This window comes from Chrysoperla carnea, chromosome 4 (assembly GCF_905475395.1).
Source record: "Chrysoperla carnea chromosome 4, inChrCarn1.1, whole genome shotgun sequence".
NCBI classification, from domain to species: Eukaryota; Metazoa; Arthropoda; class Insecta; order Neuroptera; family Chrysopidae; genus Chrysoperla; species Chrysoperla carnea.
The window spans coordinates 63154195-63170686 of record NC_058340.1 but is presented as its reverse complement, the minus strand read 5'-3'; the positions used below and the strand labels follow the sequence as shown (position 1 = coordinate 63170686).

At 30.0% G+C, this 16492-nt stretch overlaps 1 protein-coding gene across 2 annotated transcripts; it reads right to left on the bottom strand.

The window, feature by feature from the left end:
- Positions 1-54: 54 nt before the first annotated feature.
- Positions 55-16476, bottom strand: LOC123299179 (interaptin). Of its 2 annotated transcripts, XM_044881455.1 has the most exons (9): positions 13767-16476; positions 9348-9499; positions 6968-7102; positions 5983-6872; positions 5734-5911; positions 5502-5666; positions 4887-5199; positions 1172-1318; positions 55-636 (listed from the first exon to the last, which is right to left on the bottom strand). In XM_044881455.1, exons 1-9 carry the CDS (start codon positions 16373-16375, stop codon positions 261-263), a joined length of 4965 nt encoding a protein of 1654 aa, XP_044737390.1. In that variant the 5' UTR covers positions 16376-16476; the 3' UTR covers positions 55-260. The 2 variants fall into 2 exon arrangements, with proteins under 2 accessions (XP_044737390.1, XP_044737391.1); XM_044881456.1 differs by lacking the exon at positions 55-636 and having other exon boundaries at positions 1271-1965.
- Between the last annotated feature and the right edge of the window lie 16 nt (positions 16477-16492).

The window sequence follows — 16492 nt, the reverse complement described above, 5'->3', positions numbered from 1 at the left end:
AAAAATTCACACATATAAATTAAACTTTATTATTTTTTAAATACATATATTCAGTCGCCTCTTTCACAAAAGTTTCATTTTTAAATACAACAAGAGAGGGGGGATAATAAAGGCAGTATAACAATAAATGACAATATGTCAAATCGATAAAAAAAAATTACAAATTCACAGTAATTATTGACATATTTTTTTAAATAGTTTTTAGGAACCTAATCAATATGGTAACTTAATAATTAAAAAAAAACATTTTTTTCACCGATTCAATTACTCCCATGTTGTTGCATATTACTTGTCGCTTGCTGCGGCTGGTCTTCCGTACTATCATTTGCTTCCCAAATTATATCCAATTCACGATTTGGTGTTGAAGATACAATTTGGGAATTCTCATGATTTATTTCTTGTGTACTACAATTTGTTTGAACCGCTATTGTTGTTCCACCTCCACCTTTACGACGGTATTCTTTTGGAATTTTTTGTCCTAATTGGATTTTGTAATTATTTTTCTCTTCAACTAATTTTGTTATTTCACTATCTTGTCGACTTATTATTTGTTTTAATTCTGTTATTAATTTCGCTTGTTGATCTTGGAAGTGGCATTGTTGATTTTGCTGATATTTTGTTCGCATTTCTTCAAACCTTTGAAAAAATGATTGAACTAGTGAAATTCAATTTTGATTCAATGAGCCTAACCACTGTATCCAGCATTTTCTTCAAATTACGCGTGAAATTTGAAAATATGAAATTGAAATGCATTTTTATGGCACTTACTGATTGAACAGTCGCCTTATTAGCTCAGTTGGTTAAGGCTTAACGAAATCCATCCGCTAACCTAACCTACTGATTGAACAAAAATTTATAGTTTTTTTAGTGATTTATTAGAATCTGATTGAAATACTTTTCCAAAATGAGTGTAATATTCTCAAATCGAGTTAAATATAAATATATTAAGAATCTAAATTGGTTATTAAAGAAACCCGAAGAACTGGGTTCAATCTGATTCCAGAACATTATGCCCCCCATTAAACTCGGCAACTTTTGTTTAAGTTATTTTTGTATTGATTAATTACAAAACGATATATTTAGGTGTATATATTTAAATGGTCCACCCTGTATATAACGATTGAAGTAAAAAACTGATAAACTGATAAATAATATGTTGAATTATACTTACAATTTCGACCAACATTGACATTTTTTCTGTAAATTATCTATATAATCTTTGGTAGTTTTTTGATATTTTTCCAACTCCATTGCATGTTGTTCTTTTTGTTGATTAATTCGTCTGGTTTGTTCAGCTAATAATTCGTCTCTTACTCGCCTAAATACACCGTTATCCAAATGGTACACAGACAGGATAAAATTAAATAACGTGTGTAAAGGAATAACAAAATGGAATTGTGTTTGGAAAACTATAAGGACTATACTGAGACAATTTAGTTTTTTTTTTTTTTTTTTTTTATCTAATAAAAAATAATTTTGAGATATCACAGCCAAATTTTTTCATTTTGAATCAATTTTTTGAAAATTGATTCGTATTAAAAAGTGCTTAAAACTTAATAATATAAAATATTTACAAAAATTATAAGGGGCTAGGCCCCCGAAAATTAGTTTGGATATGTACTTTGAATTTGGTTTTTTTACTGTTAGTGACATGTTACGAGGTTAATTTGCACACAAAGGTTAGTAAGAAAAATTTATTTTTTGTTTTTCGTATAAAATATTTTTATAACAACAAATTAAAAAAAAAAATTTAATGCAACAGAAACATGCTCATTAATACTGGGACATTTCTTTGTTTATTCCTTTTTGACTGGTGGTTTATCGGGTATATTGTAAATGGTAAAGATTATCGATAAGGATAACAGGACAAAGGCAGAGGTGATTGTAAGAGAACCAGATAATATCCATGATAAGGACGGCAGGAGTAATATAAACATAGTTACCAACGCAGGCCCTCCCATTACACTGTAGAAAATTAATAACTACTCATTAATATTACATTTATTTAAAAAAAAAAATTATATATTTTGGATTTTTTTGAAAAAGAAATTTTTTGGTTGATAACACAGGTACTTAAGTGTAGAAGTTTTGTAAGACGGTTTTACCGTTTTCTAAGGTACTTGTTTTAGGTACTTTTGATTTGTGACTGTCCATAAAATATTTCATTTTCGAAACTTTGCCATTTATATCACTTAACACTCATTTTGAGAATCGTATAATTTTCTGAGAACTCTTACAGTGACCGCAGTCCCGTTAAAACTACTTCAGGCTCACCAGATCTACTTCATAGATCAATTTATAAATTTGGTTGTTATACAAAAATGAAAAGTATAATGTGGCATCACGGGCCTTGCCACCTTATCGTCTTTTAAATCGTATTACTCCATATTTTATGGGCAGCCTTTTTTAGTAAACGTGAAATTATCAAAAAATTTATTCAAATTACATGCTTTGTTATCTAATACAAAACAATTCCTTTGTAAACGTTTTATAGAACCATGTTGTAAGGCACCAAATTTCTTCTTATTTAAGTCTTTTTGGGCACAAGATTGAATTTACCTTCTCTATGATTAACAGTGGGATTTAAACATCCCAAATTTTTAATTGGTTGCCGATTTTTTAAAATCCTTCTTTTCGGTTTAGAAGTTTTCGAATAATTGCATTATTATCTCTTTCGTAATACAATTAATTAATTAATTATCTCAAATTATTTTTAAAAGTTAATTTTGAAATTATTTCCCACTTACATTGACTGATTTTAGTGTTTCGTTTTCGCGACTATATAGCGTTTTCGTAATTTTAAGGTTTTTTATTTGCAAACATCTTATAGTTAGAGAGATGTACATATGATTTACTGATGGTCATGGTAACCGTCTGCTGAGCCTTAAATATGATAGGTAATGTTCCAAGTCGTCCTGTAAGGTTCTTCGAATTTCTATGTGTCATATTCCTCGCCAGGGAATAATTCGTGTTTTTCAAAGTGCTGCCAAAAAAATCCCTGACCACTTGCTTTTCTGCCAGACATATTTTCCTGATCGTTTTGACACCCTCAACACAACCAAACAAGTTTTACAGTTTCCAGAACCATCACTTCAAATTTTTTTACCGCGTAACGACATTTTCGGTTTTTTTGGCATAATTCGGGAATGGGACGACTTGTTGAGCTCAAACTTTTCAGAATGACTGTTCAGAATCACATCTAATGAATTATCAAACAAGCAGACAGTTTCCAGAACCATAACTTAGTGACAATTTTTCAAATCTCCCCCTGGGGGGGGGGGAATATGACACATAGAAATTCGAGGAACCTTACAGGGCGACATTACCATTACCTACTATCATATTTAAGGCTCAGCAGACGGTTACCATGACCATCAGTAAATCATATGTACATCTCTCTAACTATTAGTAAAAAAGTGTATGTATTAGCACAACTAGGAATTATCACAGAGACACAAATTTTTAAATATACTCGGCACTAGTAGTCTGGTATTTTTTTACAGAAAAAAAGAGTTAAACATTAATGCACGCATAAACATACGCAAGAAAAACCATGCGTTTTTATTAGGTATTAGAATGGTTCCTTAAATGAGAGCAAGAACAACATGCATTTTATCCGTCGTATTTGATGATTTACGTTTTCTTTTGTGAAACTATTAAGTAAGAACGACTTAACTATTCTAGCTCTCATTAGAAGAACTCAGTTATTAAGAAGAAACATCTACTATACTACAGTTTTACGCCAGAACTATTTGGTTTTACTGCCTATCATATATTATGGGCAGTATGTATAGTCTTATTTACAAACAGTCATCGAAAGCACTTTTTCAACATTTGATAACAAACAAAAAGTTTTAATTTTTATGTCCTTATTCAGCAAGTACCTTAATTTTGGGGAAGATTTTCATCAAAAATTATGGGAAGCAGTAATAAAGAGTGCGTTTAGCAGAAGAAGGTACTAAACAAAAACAAAATGGGGACTTTTGCAGTGGAGCGTTAAGCCACCGCTTATTAGGTCCCTACATTAGGTCCCGATCTAGCTTTTAAGTCGTTTCGGTCAAACATAATATTTGCCGCCCTTTACACTTATACCATATACAGTGTGTCTTTTTTAAGTTGACATATGCTTGAAACTCTATAAGTAAATTTGATCGAGAAAAATGCTCCCGACGAAAAATATTAGTTTCAAAGGGACACATGTTATACCGGCATCGAATTCGATCAACGTTTTCAGTTTAAATTAAAACCTCACTCATACCAATGTTTTATAACTGACTAACATTAGGTGATCGCTTCAAATTAGAAAGTTGTTCTTTATAAATATGCAAACATTTTTTGTTTGAAACATTTGATTGTAAAGCGAATAGTTTAGATAGTAATTGATAGCAAAAACCTAGCTTTTGCGCGTTTGTTCCTTCAATTTGACTAAAATGGTCTTTATAGAAAAACGAATCACTTTTACTGGATTTAATGGAAAATTTTTTCGAAGAGTGTCTAGATTTCAGAGAAACAATTATACGAAATAACAATTTTGATACGAAAAAACCATTTTGTTCCGATTATCGAGATTACTCTATACTATATCATATTTTAAGAATTTGTCGCCTCACATGTTTGCCGCTCCAGTCGGTTGCCTGGCTCGCCCCCCTCTGGATCGGTCACTGAATACATCGTATAAATATATCAGCACATGCTAAAGTTAACAAGTAGCGCTTGTTGATGGCAGTTTTATACTTAGTTGATCAGAATTACTGAGTACTTTTTTCCGCTAAACGCACCCAAAGTTAGACTATACTTAATATGGATTGACATTAAGTTAAAATAGATCCATCTATATTTGAAATATTAAAAACATTTAACAAATAACCCTATAAACAAATACAAACCTAATTTTTTTCTCGTTATCTTTTTGCATTTTTAGTAATTCACCCTCATGATTTTTGATTTCTCGATTTAATACGTGCATACCACCTTGTAATGTGTCTACATTACTTTGTAAACAATTTATTTGCGCTAATTTTTCCTCAACTTGTGTTTTTAAATCGTTTATTGTCGTTTGTAATTCTGATTCTTTCTCTTCGTGTGCTTTTTGTAAATTTGTTATATCGTCTTTTAATTTATCACAATTACCACGATAGTTTTGTTCCATTTGTTGTAAAGCTTCTTCTTTATCTTGAACTAATTGTTCCCATTGGTGTTCTAAAAAGCAATGGAAATTAAATTAAATCCAAAATTCTTTGAGTATACGCAGTGAAATTTTGCAACTTATAATTTCAGAATAAGATAAAAAGTGGCTCAGAAAGCAGAATTTTGGCCAGAAATTTGATATAAATACTCCACTATGCGACTTCGAGAGAGGAGCCACTAACACTGCTCATTTAATAGCTGATAAAGATAAGGCTTATTAAAAGTCCTCTGTCGAAGAAGATAGAAATGTTATTGCTGAAATTTCAAATTTGCGTCAGATTTGGAGAAAGGTCCCTAATAATAAGTACTCTTACCTAATTGACTACGATGATGTTGATCTAATGATTGTAATTTTTCCTGAGCATCTCTTTCCATTTGCTCCTTAACTAATTCTAAAGTCGTTCTAGTGGAAGTAATTTGCATTTGCCAATTCGCTTCAAGTTCTTTAATTTTCTTTTCATATTCGTCTGTTAATCGTTCTGTTAAAATAAAAATTTTCATTAAAGTTAAAAAATTCGATTGTTTATTTATAACTAATTTATTTACCAATTTCTCGTTCATGTGTTTCGGTTAACTTTTCGATTTGATTATGGTACGACATATCGGTTTTGTCTAGAGATCGTCGTAATTCTAAAATATCACGATCGGCTTTTGTTTGTAATCGTTCTAATTCTTTTTGATATTCTTCATCTTTTGATGCCATTTCTTGTTTTAAGCTTGTGATCTACAAAAATTGGAAAATATTATAAATATCTCTATGGGCCGATGTGTTATAAGAAATTTTTTAAGTCTTACTTGTTGTGTGCATTCTTCTATTTGACGTTCCCACGTTTTTTTCGCTTGATTATGTTCTGAATTTAATTTATTTTTAATCGCTTCAACAGCGAACATTTTTTCTTCACCATGCATTTGTTCTAATTCCGATTTTAACCTCGAACATTCTTGGTGTAACCGTTCTTCCCATTGTACAGCCACTTCACCTTTTTGCGTTTCTAATTTGATTTGTAATTCACGATCTTTTTCGGATAATTCGTATTTATGTTGATGTTCAACATTAACTAATTTCCCTTTTTCGATGTCAATCTGTTTTTTAAGTCTTTCAATTTCTTCTTTTAAAGTTTCTTCAGTTAATTGTAACTCTTCCATGCGTTGCGTCATTGAACGTAACGATTTTTGTTGGTCATCCGTTAAACCACGTAATTGTTTTACTTCGGCTTCGTATGATTTTAAGTGTAAGACTTCGTTTAATTGCGATTCAGCGTTTTTTACTTTTTCCTCAACATCTTTGTACGCTTGTTTTAATTTTTCCTCATTGACTTTATCTTTTTCTTCTAATCGCCGTTTACAACTTTGTTCAACTTCACGTAATTTCCATTCGAAATCATCGAGTAATTGTTGTTCACGACCTGTATTTACTGTACGTAATTTTTCAAAATCTTTTTCCCAACGTTCTTGTATATTTTTCTTTTCAGTCATTGCCATTTCTAATGCTTCTTGGACAATTTTCTTTTCTTCTTCACGTTCTTTTTCCAAGGTGGATCGTTGTTTTTCCAAACGATCACGCTCTTGTTTGAATTCTTCATTTTGTCGTTCTAAATCTTGAATTTTTTCTGTCAATTGCTTTACTTGTTCACCTAACTCTTGTGCCTGTTTTTCATTTAATTCCTTTAGTTCAATAATCTCGTCTGCAATCAAATAGAAAGATTAGATAACACCTGGGTAAAAAATAAAAAAGATTCCCTATTTAGTGACTCCGAAATTCAGTTATTCCAATATTTACCTGATTTTCTGGTAATTTCTTCCGCTAACTCAGAATTTTTATCACGAAATACTTGTAAATCTTCTTCCAAATGTCGTAAATGTTTTCGCACATTTTCTGATTCTTTATTCGCCGATATTAATTCAGCTTCCAAACCTTTATGTGACACACAAACACCCATAATTTTATTAAAATTATTATTGTATTAAAATTTTAGTTAAACCATTATTATAAATATCGTTTTGAAAACATAATGAAATAACTTAAAAACTTATTAAAATAATTTGTTGACGAATTAATATAGTTTATTATTTAAACAATTTATCATCTATTTATGATTGCCGTTTTAAATAATATTGCCAACATCAAAGTTCATGCTGTTTTATTACTGAGTACGCGATCGAGTTCTCTTAATTGATTTGATTTGGTTACTATTAATAACAATTCTGATTTACTCTGATGTGGATATGACCCTCCGAAATAATAAAAAAAATTTTATAGTAATTAATTTTTGTTTTATCATCGCACTCGGATTATTTTCAGTCCAGATCCAAGCATAGTATTTCAGACAGTTATTTCAGAACGGTTAAAAATTTGGGAGGCTGTTGGTTACTGTGAGTCCCCTTTAAAGATCAAGTGCACCAATTTGATTTAAATAAAAAAAATTCTAGAAGATAATTTAAAAATTTCGAAATTAATAAAATTTCGAAGAATTTAATTTTGATTTTCTGTTGGGAATACCGTTTTCGAGCTACAAGTAAAAAACTGAAGAAAGAGCAAAAATTTCGAAGTTATTTGGCTCCCAAAAGTTATGCACACCTCCTGGGACTGGGTAAATTCGGATAACACGCATTTTAGGACCAAATGAAGATATTATAACGTTTTTCAGCTTGCTGGAAATTAATTCTTCATAATCCTCTAAAGTCTAAACAAATATAATTATGTTTAGTATAGAAATTTAAATGTTTCAGCAAGTCTGTATTGGTACCATTTAGGAAACATGGTACAATTAAAAAAAGAAAAACTTTATAATTAATTAAAAATATTGTATGATATTAATTTTATCAAATAGTAAAATGGTCGTAATTTTATAAAAATTAAAAAAAAATATCAGTATTCCTAACTGCTAAATAAAAATGTCAAAATATTTCGTTGTTGAGTGTCCGACAAAAGTTTTTGTTTTTTTATTCATATTATTTTCTTTTTTGAATATCGTCCTGAATAGATATTTGTCAATTTTAAGCTTGTCGTGTTATTAAGAATTTTCCAGGCTCTCTGAAATAGAAGTCCTCGGGTGTAATTATTTCCGTAGAAGAAAAATTTGTTAAATTCGAGTTTGTCAATAACTGCAACCTCTCAAATTTCAAACCATTTTAAATCGACTGTCAAATGCTACACCTGATCCTAGACCCATTGCGTATGTTAGGAAATGAGTGGCAGAAGTAAAATATGGATAAATGTATAATATTATCATCGCAGTTTATCAAAGTTTATTTTATTGATAATATATTTTTGTTTGTAATCAATAATTTTGCTAGGTGTGTTATCGGTAATTATTGTAAGGAATTGAAAATTATGAAATTTCATTCTCTCGTAATGGCTGTTGTACTTACTTTATTTTGTGATAGTATATTTTATAGTTTAAAATAATAACGATAAGTAAGGACGGTAATTTGAAAATAGGAAAGTAGGCCCTCTATTGTTCCATTTTTTATTTAAAACTAACTAAAGATGGTCAAGAGAATCAATTTCGAAAGTAAATAATTTTCCTAATTAAAGAGAATTGAAAAAAAATCTTAAATTAATCGGTTATTGAGTTTCGAAGAAGTTTACATCATGAAGAAAATTTATCACAGATTCTGTTTATGCAAAAGAAACGTGGTCTTACGGCGCTTTTCAAAAAGAAAGAAAACTTTGGTTCTTGACGCTTTTACGATATTTTTATAGCATTTTATTACATTTACGTTATACAAATTGCCTAGTTTACGATATTTTTAGAACAGTTTATTACATTTACGTCATACAAATTGCCTAGTTGACAACTTTAATTACCCTTAACCTTATCTATTGATTTTAACTAATTCGAATTAAAATTTTTGTGATTTTTACGATTTTACTTTAAGGTAATTAACAATCAAAAACATAAATAGACACTGTATTAACGTTCTAAGGCAGAAGAAGTGAATGTATAATGGGAGGTTTCTGAATCAATACGCGAAAGTGATTTATAGAAACAAGCTTCTAAAGGTTTTGGATTAATATAAAATAAAGAAAATTAAATTAGATTTGTAATCTACAAGTCACTGTAATAACATCTGAATTAATTCAGATATTTGATCTAACCAATTACTATTATAGATGAAAAATTTCCATAAAATTAAAAAATGATTTTTATACTTACGATCCATTCCAGATGATTTAACATATACTTCACGTTGTAATTCATCCATTTGGTAAGTGAGTTTTAATGCTTCAGCGTCACGATTACTTAATTGCTTTTTTAATTCAGTAATTTGTGCTTGAAAACGTGCCTCTTGACTTACTAAGTTTTTCCTGTAAAAATAAACAAACATTTGCATCGAATATGTTTTAAATAAATATTCTACATTTGTTTGCTAAATGGAATGTTTATAATGAAAACATTCTTAATTCTATTAGCGTTAATTTAATTATTATTATTTTTTTTTTACATAAACAATGTCGGTTTTTGAAAAAATCATTTTAGAATCGGTACATATTTTTTAATATTCGTTGTGTGCAGATTAGAGGTATCGATTTTATATTAAAAACAAGTGAAAACAAACAATTGACTAATTGTTGAAATACCATGTATAGAAAGTGTTTATTATTCTGTCACATTACATTTACATACATGTCACACATATATAACTCATATTCCCATATAATACATACTATACGATTTGCGCATAATTGGCGCTTTCACGGGTAAACAGTGATGATTACGAAAAAATAGGTACTGTAGGTATTGATTGATTGATCAGTTATGCGTATGATTAATTATTATTAATATAAAAAGTAAAATTTATTTGGGTAAAAGCGGAACAGAGTAGTTTAGAAAAAAAATTAATAGCCACAAATTTATTTAATTAATAAGTAAAAGTTTTTTTCTTGTGGTAAAAAAAAAATCGAAATTTAAAAATGTTTTTTTTTTTGTGTTTTTTTAAAACACCCGGAAGCGGAATAATAACATTCTTCCGTCATAATTTTGAATAGGTAATTGGTATTAATGTTATTATTAAACAGTGAATGGAAATTTTAAACTATTTTGTCACATCAAATTTTGGCACCTATTTTGTGAGAATATAATCAAATTTTTTTAAATAAATATATAAAATATACACTTATTTTATTTGTGGCTAAAATATGAAGACAATATAATCCAGTGCATTTTCGGGTTGACCCAAAAGTTTCGACACTAGATTTTTTTATTTATTCATTCGATAGGGGGTTGTTTGAAGACCTTAAATCTGATTTTGCGTATTCGGGGGTTTTATCTTCAATATATACTCCTCCCCTGCTGGGGTAATTCACCCCGCTGTTCCAAATTGAATATTAACAGAAAATTGCAGTGTTAGGTCAACGGAGGGCGAAAAACCCCTAGAAGGGTGGAGTATATCTCTATTCTAACTTAGGAATCGTGATCAGTGACCCCAAAAACCCCCGAGTATACTTTTTTGGCCCATTTTGTCGAATATTTACAGAATCCTGCTGTTTTGGACCAGCGGGAACGAATAACCCCAGAAGTGAGAAGTACATCTTCATTCTAACTTCGGAATCGTGATCAGTGACCTCGAAAACCCCCTAGTATACTTTTTTGATCCATTTTGTTGAATATTTACAGAATATTGCAATTTTGGACCAGCAAGGTAAATTATCCCAAGAGGGGAAGATTATATCGAAATTCTGATTTCGGAATAGTGATCAGAGATCCCGAAAACCCCTGAGTATACGTTTCTGGCCCATAATTTCAAGGTTTTAAAATTTTCACCTCATAAATGGATTCTAATGATTTTCCTATATGGCCCATAGCAAAAACCAAAACTTTCTAGTAAAAAATTAGACGTAGATTCCGATATATGGACCTTCCTGATCATTAAAAAAAAAATGGCTCGATAGGTTGAGGTACAAAAAAATTCTGTATGAAATGCTAAAATGACACGACTAGTACTATCATATCCTAAACTTGTTCCTATTTATACTTTTAAACAAACCGCCACTGTTCTAAACATATGTGAAGTACATGAAGGATTTACATTATGCACATTTTTTGAAACTTGAACTGGCTAAAATAATTTTTTAAATTCGATTTAATATTTATTTATATGCAAAATTATTTTTAGTTTTAAGATTGTGATCGTAGTCGAAGAAAAAAAGATGATTAAGATTATGGAAACAATTATTGCACGAGTAAAGTAGACTTATTAGACAATCCTATTTTAAGTGCAGGCAAAGAAAATTATTTGGCATTGTACCATGGCATACTTTAAAGAATGAAGAACGCATAAATACTTAACAATCCATACTCCATCGGCTATAGGCTAGGAGTTGATTAGCTAGGATTTCCTGTTGAGAAGGGTAGTGGGTATTTTTATAGAACATTGACGACCCTGTCCTATAATAGGGTATTCCACTATTTTTGAAAAAGTACTTCAAAAGTACTTCAGTACTGTCAAAAACGCGGGCATCCAATTGGATGACGTAATATGGGTATCACTATACGAAATAACACAAATAAGTTTGACAGATATATTCATAGATATATGATTATAATAAATATAAATACTTATTTTCTATGTATATATTTTACTCAGCTGTCTACACTGAACTAATAACTGATGGTCTATTATTTTAGGTCACGTGATATACAGTTTAAAAATTACGATTTTTAATTTTAATATTTTAAAAGATAAATGTGCTTTTATGACTCGAAATCAGAATATTTAAGTATATTTTTACATAAATTTTAACTTTTTTCAAATTTCATTATTTATTTTTGACTAACAATCATACCCTATCTAATATGAGGATTTTATGCCCTGCTATATATGTGAGACGTTGTATAAATCCACGGGGAGTCAGGCATAGAATGTTTGGGTCCATATCCACATTGACCCATCCGTTCTGAGATCAGTTTCGATAGTGAAGTTAGGGATTTTCTGTGCTGGCGCTGGCCTTGGAAAAATGCTGTAATTTCATTTGCTTATAACAATACTTTTCGCGAAGAAGCATGTCTTCTGTCAGGTGAAGGGTTGTTCTTAAGAGCGAAGAGGATTTTCTGATTTGGGTATTAGAGACTCGATTGCCAAGGCCTTCTTATTGATTTTTTATTATTGACGAGGAAATTTTAGTTTAATGGAAATAAAGTTAGTATTCTTTTACTCAATTAGCTCCTAGGCTTTTGTGTGTAAACGCAATTTACATCTTTGTTTCTATGTATTTATAAATAAGAATCTGTTTCTATTTTTTGTTTAAACATGCAGCTTTGTTGTTTGACAATTATAGAATCTATTGTTTAAAAATTGCAGAATAATTCCAATGTTCGAACAAAGGAAAAACTTTTTCAGTTTAAATTCTTCTCGTATGTTTTTTTTTGCCCACTTAGTGGAAAAAAATTGTCTTTTTGATTGAAGTTTCGTAGCTCCACTACTTCCCACTTGTACATCAAAAATAAAGCGAAATTTAGAGATTGAAGTAGGACTACTTAATCAAAACATTCCGCTAAATTTAAATCATGCTGCTTAGATTTTATAAACAGGAAGATTCACCCACGTGAAAACTTTTTATGTTTTTTTTTTTTTTATTCTCTTGCATACCAAAATTAAAATATAAAAACACTCAAAGGACCTTGCACTAATCATATGGAAATTGAGCCTCAGTCAAATTTTTTTCACTTTTGAAATTCCCTTTCGATATCTAAATCGATGTGTTTTCACTCAAAACAATAATCACATCAAGTCAACAGTTATTAAGGGTGGATACTTTTGAAATGATCACACTGTACACTATGTTTGTTGTTCGGGTGGAATCTTCCTACTCAATTTTGAAGCAGATATCTTTAATCGATTGAGCTGAAATTTTGCATGCATATGTAAATCAAATGACAATTCATTCTTATGGCAAGTTTTACTTGATTTTCACATCGCTTCCACCATATTTGATATACATATATTTTTTTTAATTTTGAAGTAAAAATTTTAATAAAAAATGATTTTATAGGACAAACTTTTATTGTACGCAAAAGTAGAAAATAACTTTTTCTATGAGTCTCTCATACACGACTATTTGTAAAAGCTTGAGGCGCTTCGATTCATTCTTGATATTTTAAATTGAGTGCCTCCACTTTTTACAAATATCGTGTATGAGTGACTCCTAGAAAAAATTATTTTCTACTTTTGAGTACAATAAAAGCTTGTCCCTTAACAAGCATTTTTTTCTATTAAAATTTTTTTTATTTGTGCGTGTTAACAAAGGGATTATTGACATTTCCAATTATTATAACTAAAAAAAAATTGCATTTGGATCATTCCGTCCACTGAGACTGGATACCAAGCGCTACAAAAACCCGTAATATGACAAGTTTTGACCGAGATTCAATTTTCGTAAGATTAGTGCAGGGTCCTTTTCTGTTAGTAAGATGCGCAGTTAGTAAAAAAAAGCAATAATAAGAAAATTATCTTTAAAGAAAAAAGTGTTAACGATTAATAAAAACAGCCATTTTCATGAGAATATTTTCAAATTTTTTTTATTAACATTAAACAACAAAGCACATTAAAAATACAATAAAAAAAAATCAACATACGTTTGATCAGTCGTTGATCCGTCATTTGTTTTCTGTTGACCTTGTGTTGTTAAATCACCGGTTTTATCTAGTGATAATTTTCGTTCAATAATTGCCGTCACTGGTATTTTATCACTTTTTAATATTTTCGATGGTACTGGAATTGCAATTGAACAGACAGTCATTGGTGCGCCTGTTGAGATATTTTCATTTGATCCTACACTTTTAGTTTTTTGTAACTTGGATGGTGACGTCACTGTATTACACTGTTCCGTTTGTTTATTTTCATTATTAATTTTGTTTATGATATTTTGTTCATTATTTATTTTATCATTATTAATTGACATCACTTTTTGAACACACTGTTTTATATCATTAGTTTTTTGCTCTTTATTTTTATCACCGATTAAACCATTTTGTTGATTCGTTGGTACTTGTTGTGATGATTCCATTTTTATTGTACTTTTTTCTGGCACTGATTTAAGGGAAGAATTCGATTGGATTACATTTTTATTCTCGTTTAAGGAAATTGTTGAATGTTGATTCGATGTATTTTGTTCTTGAATATTTTTATTTGGAACTGAATCAATTTTATTTAAAGTAGGTGTTTTATTCGATTGCATTGAAGATGACTGCATAACTTGATTTTGTTGATTCACCGTGGGTTGATTGACCATTTTATGCGGTTGTTCATTGGTTAACAACACTTTACTATCTTTCTGTAATACCGTAGCAGAAGAATTTTGTTTTGTTGAAGCAGGTTGATTATCGATTTTATTAACCGGTTGTTGATTAATCGTAACTTTACTAATATTGCTCGTGTTTTGTGTTGGTTGATTTTCAGTTTTTTTCAATATATTTTGTTTATTTGAATCATTTGTGGGTATTGTTTGTTGATTACCCATTTTATTTGGTTGTTGATTAACCGTAACTTTACTAACATTACTTGGTTGTTGATTTATATTTTCAATTTTTTTTACTGAAATTTCTTTGCTTGGATCAATCACTTGTTGATTATTGATCAAAACTTTGTTATTATTAATAGAGTTTTCAACATTTTTTTGTCCTGAATCAACCAAATTTTGTTGATTTACCAATACTTTCTTATCTTGACTATTATTCACTTTACTTGAATCAATTGAACTTTGTTGATTCCCCAAAACTTTCCTATCTTGATTATTATTCACTGAGGATCGACCCTTAGTTGAGTCAATCGAACTTTGTTGATTAATTAAAACTTTATTTTCGTTACTTAATGGATTCTCAACCTTTTTCACTAAATCAATCGAACTTTGTTGATTCCCCAAAACTTTCTTATCTTGATTATTATTCACTGCAGAAGATTGGCCCTTAGAATCAATCGAACTTTGTTGATTAATCAAAACTTTATTTTCGTTATTCGTTGGATTTTCAACCTTTTTCACTGAAGTTTGTGCTTTACTTGTTGATTCAACATTCGTTGTAGACGCTTGTTGATTCCCCATTTTTGTTGATTGTTGATTTGATACCACTTTATTATCATTATTGTTTAATTCAGAGTTTTTCACATTTATTTTTGGCACATTTTTCGCACTGACCACTCCCGTTTGTCCTTGTTTCGATTTTTGTTCACTTAAATTATTATTAACTTGTTTTGTTGAATCAACTTTTGTATCGATGGGTAAAAATATTTCAGTTGTATCGTTTAATGTTGATTGATTTGTATTCGATGATTGATATTTCAAATCGTTTACACTGTTCTCAATATTAATCGGTTGTTGTTGCAAACTTGTAGTCGATGTTCTTAAAATAGAATTTGTTTTTTCAACACGTGGGGGTTTTATTGGTCGTTCTAACGATTGCGATGTGGATGTTTGGTCATTATTACTTACATGAGATTTAGTTACATTTTGATTTAACTGTTGTGTCGCCGTCTCTTGTTTATTATCACTTTTTTTATTCTCCGATTGTTGAACAATATCACTCTTTTCACTATTTTCACTTGTATTATTATTACCCATATCACTACTTGTTGGTAATTGTTGTTTAACAACTGCAGTTGATGCAGATGATGTTGATTGCGCATGCGTTGTATTTTGTTGTTGTTTATTTTTACCTTTTTTATTATTTTTATTTTTATTACGCCATCCCATCGCAGGTGCCATTATTTCCTTAAACGAAGAACCACTAATTTTTTTATTCGATTGTGGCTGTGTTTTTTGATCATTTGTTAAATACACCAAATCACAAATATTTGCCACATATGGCTTGTGTCCAATAATACGACGATCCCGTGCTTGAATAGGATTATTATTCGTACCGAAACTCGTTGTTGAAGACGGGGACGGTGGTGGACTATTACGGATCACATTACTTATTCGTACACCACTTCCATTTGTGTGAGCATCGTTAAGTAATGTTGCCGCCGTCGTCTTCGTTGTCAGTGACGTTAATTTACGTTGTTGTTGAGTACCATTATCATCCGAGTGTAGTAGTGGAGCCACTTTACAATTATTTTTAGCTGGTGTTGATGTTAAAAGTATTGTTGAATCATCTAACGTTGTTAGTTGTTTAAATTTTTCTTTTTGCGTTTCATTTTTAGTATAGTCAATGGTGTCTTTGGTTTTAGAACGACGAAAGAAATTAAGCATGGCGTTGTTTTTTTATTTTTTTGTAATTTCTAAGAATACGATTTTTTTTTATTTAGACATGATGATTGTTGCTTTTAAATTTCATATTATTTATAAAACAAACTCTGCCTCTCAAGT